This window comes from Actinia tenebrosa, unplaced genomic scaffold (genome assembly GCF_029948245.1).
Source record: "Actinia tenebrosa isolate PJP-AT-01 unplaced genomic scaffold, QUT_ActTen_1.0 PGA_scaffold0__85_contigs__length_37466705, whole genome shotgun sequence".
In the NCBI taxonomy this organism is placed as follows: domain Eukaryota; kingdom Metazoa; phylum Cnidaria; class Anthozoa; order Actiniaria; family Actiniidae; genus Actinia; species Actinia tenebrosa.
This window is the reverse complement of record NW_028292569.1, coordinates 5,860,751-5,872,419: the sequence shown is the minus strand read 5'-3', so window position 1 is coordinate 5,872,419 and position 11,669 is coordinate 5,860,751. Positions and strand designations below refer to the sequence as shown.

The 11,669-nt window shown below is 34.6% G+C and overlaps 1 protein-coding gene across 1 annotated transcript; it reads left to right on the top strand.

Moving 5' to 3' along the window:
* Window positions 1-772: 772 nt before the first annotated feature.
* Window positions 773-7,625, top strand: LOC116305352 (uncharacterized). Its single transcript, XM_031715246.2, has 2 exons — window positions 773-4,668; window positions 6,862-7,625. Exon 1 carries the CDS (start codon window positions 1,073-1,075, stop codon window positions 4,649-4,651), a length of 3,579 nt encoding a protein of 1,192 aa, XP_031571106.2. The 5' UTR covers window positions 773-1,072; the 3' UTR covers window positions 4,652-4,668; window positions 6,862-7,625.
* Window positions 7,626-11,669: the final 4,044 nt, after the last annotated feature.

Below are 11,669 nucleotides of genomic sequence, written 5' to 3'. Positions count from 1 at the left end.
ACCAAGCCGGGCTCCCTGTGGTTTCTACAACAACAAAAAATATATAAGTTAAATATAGAGAATAACTAAAGTAAATCGAGAATTCAAGAACCGGCGAAATGAACGAGAAAAATACTTACAAAACAAACTGGTGCAAACTTGACTTGAACTGACTGCAAAAACTTAGTTCTAGTGAATTTATACTGGAAATTTGAATAATCAATGAAATGGAAAAACCTTATAAGTACAGAAAACAATGAAAAACAATGAAACAAAGAAAAAACGAAAGGTAATGAGGCGGAATGAAACATTATCCCGTGCATGAAAATAATCAATATAATAGTATAATAATATAATAGATAATAATATAATATAATAGATAATAATATAATATTTAGATCTTATCAACCGAGCGGGAGGTCTGTACGGGATAATCTTGACCGAGGTCGGAATGTACAGACCGAGGTCAAGATTATCCCGTACAGACCGACCAAGCTCGGTTGATAAGAGTTTTATTATATGACCACTTTTCATTGAAAAGGACAAAATGTTTTCGCCGTAAGATTAATATGCGATCGGACCGGTTAATACCGGAGAATCTAGACCAGTCCGCGATGCGATCTATCCAATCAGATTGCTCGATTTGCTAGTGTCCAGGCTCTAAGATTCACGGTCATATAATAAAATAAAATAATAATATAATAGATATACTTTGCATCTTGCACCTACACATGGGCTTCCTGTGTGTTTGTTGACGCTTTAGCCGACAGCCCATATTAGGGCATATACCTAGCCCTCGCCATTCGACGGTTAAAGCAGCCATGTTTCGTTATTCAAGGATTTAATCGAAACAAGACATTACAGAACACACGATTTTCAAAACATTTAACAAGTTCCCATGATTAATTTGACTTTGTTGGGATTGTCAATAGATTCCAAATGAGGAGGAGAAAGCGAAAACGTTTGGAACATCGTAATGGCGTCGTCTTCGTTTGGAAAGGAACTTCACCGTAATATAATCGAGTTTTTTTGGTAATGGGTTGTGTAAACAGAAGTGATTATCACGTCTCTGGTACACTGAGTTTGCTTAAATATGGAAGTTTTGATTAATGCTAAGGAAATGGAAGGAGACAGTAGTCTCTTACATACAAATAAGTCTTCAGATGAGTCGAAAACTCATGGTAACTTGACGAAGAGTTCGAGCAATTCAAAGCAATTTGAAGAAACCTTTTCTACACGTCTAATTAAGTCTGAAGACGTAAAAGAAACAAAAGCAGCTCATTTTCAAAATTCTTTGATTGACGCTATACTGTTTTGCGATGAAGATAGGGTTCGTGCATTGATTGATGCTGGTGCTGATGTCAACCTAACTGATAATGAGGGGAAGACTGCTTTGTTTTATGCTGTTCAACAAAGTAACAATGAAAGTGTGGTCCGTGCATTGATTGATGCTGGTGCTGATGTCAACCTAACTGATAATGAGGGAAAAACTGCTTTGTTTTATGCTGTCCAAAGTAACAATGAAAGTGTGGTTCGTGCATTGATAGAACAAGGGAATTCGCTTACTAGTCCAAGAGACATTTATGGCAGGACTCCACTCTTTTATGCCATGACCAAATCACAGTCAATAATTTGCTATCTTCTAGAAAAGAAAGTTAACATGCGCATTAAAGACAATTGTGGTATGAGTTTCTTATCATTTTTTGTTGACCATTGTCTCTCCAAACCTGCAAATTCTAACAATCAGTCTTGTATATCTGAAAGAATTGATTTAATAGTCCAAAAAGGAGTGAAAAGAAATACAGTTTATGTCGCAATTATGAACATCATCTTTTGCAAATGTCCTCTCCTCTTTCATTCAGGAATCAATGTACCAATCCTCATCTTTTTCTTGGAGTTAGCAAAGACATATAGTACTGAACATGAAAGTGATATTGATGATGTTTTGGAAATGGTAAGAAAAACTGTGAATGACAAAACACTGTTCAAAACCTTAATACCACAGATACTTGATTTGCTGTGTGAATTAGGGGCTGATCCCAACAGTGCTGACATGGAGGGAAACACTGCTCTTCACCATGCAGTTTGTTTGCCATTTTATGGAGTGTCAAAAGAGGAAGTAATGGACTTAGTAACGAAACTTGAAGAAGTTGGAATAACAGTTGATTCAAAAAACCACCACAGTGAAACACCGCTTCTGTTTTGTTTAACCTTGCACAGTAATGATCAACAAATATTAGATGAAAACAGCCAGTTGTCAGCCTTCAAAATACTTGTAGAAGTCTGTGAATTTTTGATAAGCAATGGATCAAATGTTGAAGAGACGACGAAAAAAGGAGACTCTGTTTTGCATTTAATGATGAGGCTTTTGCAGAAAATTCTGGAATGGCATGGAAATGCAAGACTAAGTGATGCAATTCAAGTAGGAATTGAATTATTTGAATTGAAATTATTTTCATCCACCAGTGCAGCCAAAAGGGTCATCAACAAAAAAGATGAAAACCTCAACTCACCAATTCATCTTTGGGCATTACTGAAACCACCTCAACAATGCTTGAGTGATGTTGCTGATGGAGGAAGTGTGTTTTTAGATTTCATGAAAGAAGTCCTAAATAAACTTTTGGAATGTGGGGCACAATTGGATGAGCGAAATAAACTTGGTCAGACTCCTCTACATCTCTGCAGAACCTGGGCTGCTGTTGAACTCTTGCTTGATTTTGGAGCAAACCCAAACGTTGTAGATGTATCAGGACGTTCACCCCTTATTGTTGCTGCACACAACAAAACACACACCTTTTTTTATCCAGACGTCGCGCTTGACGATCCAAAATATTTTTGGAAACTAACTGCACTTGAGAAAGGTCTTGATCCTTGGGTAGTCGATAAACATGGAAATTCTGTTTTGAGTTTTCTCATCGATTCAGAAGCTGTTGATCTAGCCAAAGCCATGATTGATGTTTTTTGTGCAAACAAAAAAGACTTCCCTTCAGCAGACGAAACCACAAATGCACGTACAATCTTAAATATCTTATGTAAAGACGACAAAAATGCACACTGGAAAAAAAAATATGTTGAAAAAATTCTATCCTTGGGAAAACCTCTTTTTGAAATAAAATGGTCTAAAACTTCTCCTCTCCATTCGTGCTGCAGGAATATTATTGAAGCATCAAAGGACGACAGTTCTTCCGTACAAACAACAGTACACTGGGCCATTGCGAATCTATTGTTGTTGTATAAAGCTGATTGTGCAATCCCCGATGAAACAGGCCAGTCTTGTCTGGATATAGCAGAAGAGTGTTCAGAGCTGAAAGATCTCCTAAATAACCATGTAATTAATGATGACACTCATTGTCCTCATCCTTGGGTCAAAGTTTCTGAAAGATATAGGCCTATTTTGGAAAAAGTAGCAAGACATCAGGAAAGTACACATGCATATCCATTTTGGTACTATAAAGATCATTTAGGTGAAGGATCATTTGGCTTGATATTTGCAGGAATCAATGAGAACGATGGGCGAGAGGTAGCCATCAAACGTATTGAAAAATTGCGCATGAAGAGACCAGAAGACAAACGAGAAATAATGACACTTTCCCTCCTGGCACACTGTGACCAGGTTGTTCAATACCTGTCTTTCTTTGAAGATGAACATTTCTCTTACATTGTCTTGGAATTGATGGAGGGAAATCTTAATGACTATCTTGATGATTTTAATATTGCAAAGAATAACATTTCACTTTGCAAGGATTTAGTCAAAGGACAAGAATATCTGCATGGTCTGAAAATTCTTCATCGAGATCTCAAGCCATCAAATATCCTTTATAAAAAGTTTCCAAAACTGACTCTAAAAATTGCTGACTTTGGTTTAAGCCATCATGTTGTTGGTAGTACCTCTACTTCAGCATATGCTTCTTTTGCTGGAACAAGGTGTTGGATGGCTCCAGAGTTGCTGGGGTGCACAGATGCGAATTCAGGAGTTTATACCAAGGGGTCTGACATGTTTTCCTGTGGACTCATTCTTCACTATATTTTATCAGTTAAAAAACATCCATTTGCTCCAGCTGATAGTGATGACAAAGGCACATTGCAAGTCAGCAATGAGACAGAAGCCAACATATTGAATGGCAGAATGGAAGGATGGGATGACTCTCTGTGCCCTGAAGCAGCTCATCTCATTAAAGCAATGCTTGATGGAGATGAAACTAAACGACCATCTGCAGATAAAGCATTGGATCATCCATATTTCTGGCCAGAGAAGAAAAAGCTGGATCTGCTCGTAGCTGTTGGCAATCAACCAGAATTTGAATATCCTCGTGCTGGGAGATCAGTTGTTTTGTCTGCTGTCGAGACTGAGTTAGAAGCATGGTTTGGTACCATAGTGAAGCATTCAGCCTGGAGCAACCCAGGTTATGTACACATGGCTGATATATTTAAGGAAATGAGAAGAAAAATAAGGTATGATCCTCACTCTGTGGTAGAATTGGTACGTTTCATACGAAATGCTTACGCGCACATCTCTGAAAGTACACGGCCAACACAAATCAAGAAACTATTGCTGGAAGACTTTGTGTTCTTCAAATATTTTCCAAATCTGTTGATGGAAGTCTACAAGGCTGTAACCACTCATGGATGGGATCAGACGAGAGCAGAGATCAAGAATGCAATGAAGAAGTGAGAGTTACGAACAAACAGGTAACATGCCATTTGAAAATAGCTAATTGACACATTTAATCATGTCCACAGGTGAATTTGTGCATTACAAAAAAAAATATTTATCATCATTGTTATTATAATTTTGAGGTTTCAAAATCATAAATCACAGAAGTTCAATCATGGAGTGCAAAAGTACATGTTTCTAAGAAACATAATTATATTTCATTGTTCAACAGAATTCAAAAGTACAAGAAAATTTAATTTGTGTACTGGTGGGATGTAGCTAACAATTTTTGCACATGGGAATTTTCACTTTATAGGAAGGTTATATTCGGAAATTTTGAAATCTAGCTTTTGGAAATGTTTGATCTTTTACCATCTTCAGCTTTATTCAGGGCATCTGAAAAAGTGGGAGGATAGGATTTCGCACTATTTCCCAAAAATCACATTTGCTCAGGCTAAGCCTCAAATCAGTGTCTAATTACCCGCAAATACCAACGGTAAAGTAAAGAATGCACAAGTTCAACAATATGAACACTTAAAAACTTGACGGACCTTGACTGGATAAACATGAATATTCTTCACAAAATCAAGGCTTAGCCTGAGCAAAATGAGTCTGTAATCAAGAAACACAGCTGTAATTTGGAATTCGAAAAGGGTCTATTGCTCTATTTATCCTTTTCTGCACTTTTCCTGCACATTTTGCCAGAAAAATACAGAAAAACTTGCAAACCCTTTGACAATGTTCTTGAATACACAATAATTCTTCAAATAAGCAAGTTTTTCATCGAAATTCATTGCATTTTGGGATGGAAATCGACTGTAAGGCATTGTTTCCTTTCGCCGTTTAACAATAATCTACCAGGAGTTCCTTGCCCTAATTTCAGTGGCCTGGGAACTAGTTCTTCTATGAGTTTGATTGGTCTAAAAGGCATCCAATCACATGCCTTTATAAAAATATAGCAAATTTGGCTTGATTTTTGTGAAAAGTTTTTTTTCATTTTGCAGACTTTTTAGATACAGCTATTTCAAAAAAGGTTGAATACTGCATACTGTATACTGAATAGTGCATTCCAAGACCAAAGGGCATTGTGGGTCATAGTGACATTGGGAAAATATTTGGCTCTCTGTCATTTGTATGGACCTCGCTGCGCTCAGTCCGCACAAACATGACCTCGAGCCAAATATTTTCCTGTACGCCCCTCCCACTCAGTCAATAAGTACATAATATTACCTAACTTATTAGTGAAGGATTATATATTTTAATAATAATATTGTGATGTGATCTTCTGCATAATCTGATTCTTCGGCATAATTCTGTGTGTGAGGATTCTTTATGGCTTTGCTGTAACAGTGACTTGAACCTGGTGCAGAGCTTATCATCTGTCTTATATATGGTGGTGCACCCATCTACAATAACTGGTGATCTTGTCTCCCCCTTCCCCCCAGGTTCGGCCCCCCGCCCCTCTCCCCAAGGTACAGCACAAGATGCTGTCTGAATCAGGGTGTTGCTTCATATTTAAACTTTAAGTTAAATTATATTCACCACATAAGTTGAGCAGTATCTATCATTGAAGTGGCATCTGGAACAGGCCTAAAACAATGGAATTTCTAAAATATGGATTTTATATTTATTACAGAAACAATCAATTTATAAAAAATGATAATTTAGTCAGCTGTGTTTTTGGCAGTTAGCTTTTGGTTTCCCCCATGTTAGCCCCTGAAAGATTGACTACAAGGGTGCTTTATGGTTTGAAAGTTTTCTTTAACTAAGGATATCTTTTTACATGAATGACTCATCTAAAATCAATTCAAGTGCAAGAAATTATCATCAATAGGTGAATTTCATACAGTGTTGATACACATTTTAATCAATCAATCAAGCAATATATATAACATGTGCACATGTCTCTGTACTGTGATATTAACATGCTGGAAGCTGTAGAGCACAAGAGAACCAAGCTAAGGAACATGAGGCTTGGCCAAGCGTTTGGTGTGCTCTACAGCTCTAGGGCTGATTTATATTGCTTTTATGAAACATTTTTAATTGTGCTCTACAGCTTCCATGTCCTGATATAAACATGGTACATAGACAATCAGTTTACATATCATATTTCCAATATTTTATAATAGACAACAGAAGATAGACATGAATTGAGTTTAGAAATCGAAAATATCAATAGCATTATTACAAAAATATAATATGAATGACATTGATTGTTTACCTTTCAGGTACAAATATTTTATCATGGAACAGTATGAAGATCTTTAATACTAAATCAAGGTCAGCTGATACAAGAGACCAGCATACAGATAGAATAGTGTTAATAATGTTAAGACAAGAGTACCATTAGACAATCAACACTGACTAGAATCAAAGCCTGTACAAGACTAGATCAAGGTCAGCTGATACAAGAGACCAGTATACAGATAGAATAGTGTTAATAATGTTAAGACAAGGGTACCATTAGACAATCAACACTGGCTAGAATCAAAGCCTGTACAAGACTAGATCAAGGTCAGCTGATACAAGAGACCAGTTTACAGATAGAATAGTGTTAATAATGTTAAGACAAGGGTACCATTAGACAATCAACACTGACTAGAATCAAAGCCTGTACAATACTAGATCAAGGTCAGCCTATATACATGTACAAGTGACCAGTATACAGATAGAATAGTGCTAATAATGTTAAGACAAGGGTACCATTAGACAATCAACACTGACTAGAATCAAAGCCTGTACAAGACTAGATCAAGGTCAGCTGATCATGATACAAGAGATCAGTATACAGATAGAATAGTGTTAATAATGTTAAGACAAGGGTACCATTAGACAATCAACACTGGCTAGAATCAAAGCCTGTACAATACTAGATCAAGGTCAGCCTATATACATGTACAAATGACCAGTATACAGATAGAATAGTGCTAATAATGTTAAGGCAAGGGTACCATTTAACAATAAACACTGATGGATTGATTTAAAACTATAATATACAATATTAAAAAAAGCTAATGAAGAATACAATAGGTTTGTAGTACACGCAGAAGGACCCAAAATATACTACGACATTGTTTATCAAATAATATAAGGCCATCCTCATATATTTTTTCATTTCCCATCACACTATCCTCTTTCAGTTTTTATTTTATTCTATTCCTGATTTCTGAAAAATAGGGTTGTTCGGGCTATGGGAAACAAAAAATATACGAGGATAGCCAAAGAAAGTAAAGGAAATTTGTAGCACAAGGATATAGAGATAAATATGAATGAAAGGCAAGTGAAAGGTAGCCAATGAGATTAAAATTATTCCAGGTTACTATTTTACCTTCTTGGGAAAAAAATATGCATTTATCTACATGTATTTTAAAGGTTATGATATTACTTTTTGTAGGTTGTATGGTTAATAGACCTATATACATGAAGGATGTTCATTATGGTAATGAATAAAAGTTATGAAAAAAAAGTGACTGAAGGTGGTAAATTCTTTTGAAACTCAATTTTTAAAATTCCTGTCCAAATGCCAGTTTCAATTCAATTTTTTAACTATATTTCTTTCACATAGCTTGGTCAGTATGTTGACTGCATGCACAAAAGAAAACCCTTTTCATATTCTTTTGCTGTTGTGGTTAAGGAACGTGTGGTTCAGGGAAAATATCCATACCCCACCATTGAGGAAATTTTAAAAAGGTCTACCCTTTACATGGAATTTCAGAGGTTTTGTTTGAAGTTGTGCATTCTTTAGAGCACATGAAAGTAGCTATTTAGCTATTTTTACCTAGGTTAGTCTTTATGGTTATTGTAAAATTAGATAGCATACATCCGTAATATGTTAATTTGTTATAAATATTCAATGAGTTTATTACTTAAATTTATTACTTATATACCTTTATTGTGCCTTTTTCTTGTGTATGATTACAAAAAGGATATGATTAAGTGGTAATTGAACTTCGTGTCGTGCAATTTGGTTTGAAATCAAACTTGCAATTACAAATCACACTCCCGCTACGCAGTCGTGTGATTTTGTAATCGCACGTTTTTTTTCAGGCCAAATTGCACTCCACTCAGTTCAATTACCATTATTAATTTGTTATAAATATTCAATGAATAATCATAATTTGTTTATGATGCTAAATAATTAGAACGTATGTGTAATACCATGAAAAAACAAAGTTGATACTGACAAATAGTAGCTTAATTTAGTGACTAATAGTTGGTAGCACTCAACCAGAACATTCATTACACAGACACAAAATGGTCTTTTGTGTATTTGGCTTTGTGTGAGTGATAAAGATTGTCTTGATAGCAGATTGTATTATGGATGCATGCAAATCAAATGCAAGTTAGACAATTAACAAGCATTGTGTTGGCCCGACAGCCTCACTTGTATGATTCTTAAAAACAAAAGAATATCTCCTGGGCTCAACTGTACTAACAGCTATTTTGCTCTATTCACTTAATAAAGCACAGTTTTCAACCAATTGAAAGCATGTACATAGAAAGATTAATTTATACTAGAACAACCCTAAATTTAAATTTGGATTTTTGGACTAGCCTAAACATACACATGATTTGAACAAATTTATAAGAACATGATTATGTATATGAACAAAACAGAATGTACCTTAAATTCAGGATCGATATTCTTTATTAAAATGTACATTTACTGAGTTATACAATGGTTTAGGAAAGTGGCATATACCATTGGAATACTTGACAAGAAATGCTTCATAGAAAAGCTTTCAATACACTTGGATCACTTACGTACAGTAACTTTCTTCTCTACCATTCATAAATATATTGCAACATTACAGGCAAATGTTTGAAAAATAAACATTAATGAATCACAAATGGAGAAATGCTAACAGGAGAATTTCAGTTGTGGAATAGTTTTGAAATCTTTATAGACCCCCTCCTGATATTCCTAGAATGGATTATCAGGAATTGGAATGGGAGGACATGACAATAGGTTTCAAATTCTCAAGAGATTGAAATCCTTTTGTTTTGATCTCCAAATTTAGCTGCTTTGACGTAACATGCAAAGGGATCGATTACCTACTTACCATGAATAGAAGTCTTTACCTTGGGCATAATGTTTTACCCATTTCCAAACCATTTTGTCATTCCCTTGAGTATTATTTCTTTCTTTACTAGGAATGCTTTTTCAGCTATGGTGTATTGTTTTTCCATTTCAGAACCCTGTCATTCCTTGATATCATTTTTCTTTTCTTTACGCGGAATGCTTTTCAGCTATGTGTTTAATGTTTGTTTTTTTTTCCATTTCAGAAAAAACAAAAGAAAAAAACCATGTGTCATTCCCTAGAGTATCTTTCTTTGTTTTTTCTATTTCAGCTACAATTTTGTCATTCGTCCTGAATGACATGGCCGAATATCTGCAAAACAAAAAAATTAACTCTAGGAATGACACATGGTCTGAAATGGAAAACAAATAAACATTAAACCCAAGAGATATGTTATCACAACTTTACTCCATAATTCATCCTATTCTTGACATTCAAGTTAGCCAGGGTCGATGAACTTGATATGAAAGAAAGGCAAAAAACTTTAACACTCCGGGGTTCTGTGGTAAATAAGGACGCGTTTACCCTGGTTCCAAACTAGCATGGAAACAAAATGGACGCTCAATTTTCCAGCAATTTTCTAGATCCTTTGAAATAATGCAAAAATCTTTCCTAAAGTTGCCACACAACCTACTTAAACTACCAGGTAAGCCATAACCATGTATATCGAGTGAAAATCACAATCTTTTCCGTAGTTGGAATTATGAATTTGTGACATATTTCGTTGATTGTCGAGCGAGCTTGTATCACAAATTCGTCGCGAGGGAACACATCCAAGAAAACAAACAAACATATTCATCCTTAATGTTAATTCCTCCTCTAGTTGTAAACCTTCACCTTACGACAACAAGCAGAGATTGATCCAGGTACGTAACCATGAACAAAATCTTTTAAATTTCTTATCTTTGTTTTTTAGATGGATGTTCTTTGATTTGGTTTTGTTTTATCAAGAGCTCTTTGTTTTTCTTTGTACAACCTAGCTTAAAAAGTCTTTCTTTTAAAAAACTTCTAGAGTACATAACGTTTCAGCGTATACTCAAAGATTACATTCACTAAATCATATTATTAATTACCTAAATTCCTGAGAATATTTTTAAATTCTTTATCATCTTATTTAAAATTTCTAAAAGTTTGGAATATAGAAATTTTCGACAAATTTACTATAATTCGATAACATAAATAAAGTATAGGATGTTTATGTTTTCATCATTCTAGATTTTATTAAGTAGAATCTATATATTTATTTGTTTTAAAAGCTTTTGATGTGTAGCCAAGCTTAAGTTTATGTAACAAACTCTTGTTTGCCATTTATATACGTACATTGATTAAATATTACCGTAATATTTTAAACACCTCTTTAGTAATAATGTCAGTGTAATTGATATGTGATGAAGTCATATTTTGAAGAGCTCTACTTTTGAAAGGAGGTCCCCTGTTTTCTTCATACATCAATGCTTCAATATTATTTTTTATTAAATTCTTTCCAAATTACTACGACTTGAATAAGATTAAAAGTTATGGAACTAATAAACAATTGAAAGCGATGTTGTCCTATTGATGAAAAAAACATTGAACAAATCATAATCGTGTCTTGCTTTTTTCTCATTATCATTTCCAAACCTGCTTTGTTAACTCTGGTTTTTTATGATGATAATTATTAACTAAGTACAACACCTTTCAAAATTGTTGCTTATTTCTCAGTTATTATTGTTAAATATTTTTTCTCGGAAACTCCAAACATCCGGCATTCGCCAAATTTTAATTTTTTGATTGAATCGTTCTTTAATTTGCTTTGATAAATTGAAAATATTTTTTAAGCACAGATAATATTTAACTACATTTATTGTTAGAGTGCAAAGAATCTATACCTGTGAAATAGTTAGGATGAAATAGGAGATGTTTAGCCGCTAATTAGGCAAGACAGCGGAATTCAGTGAGGCGTGACAAGGCACAAG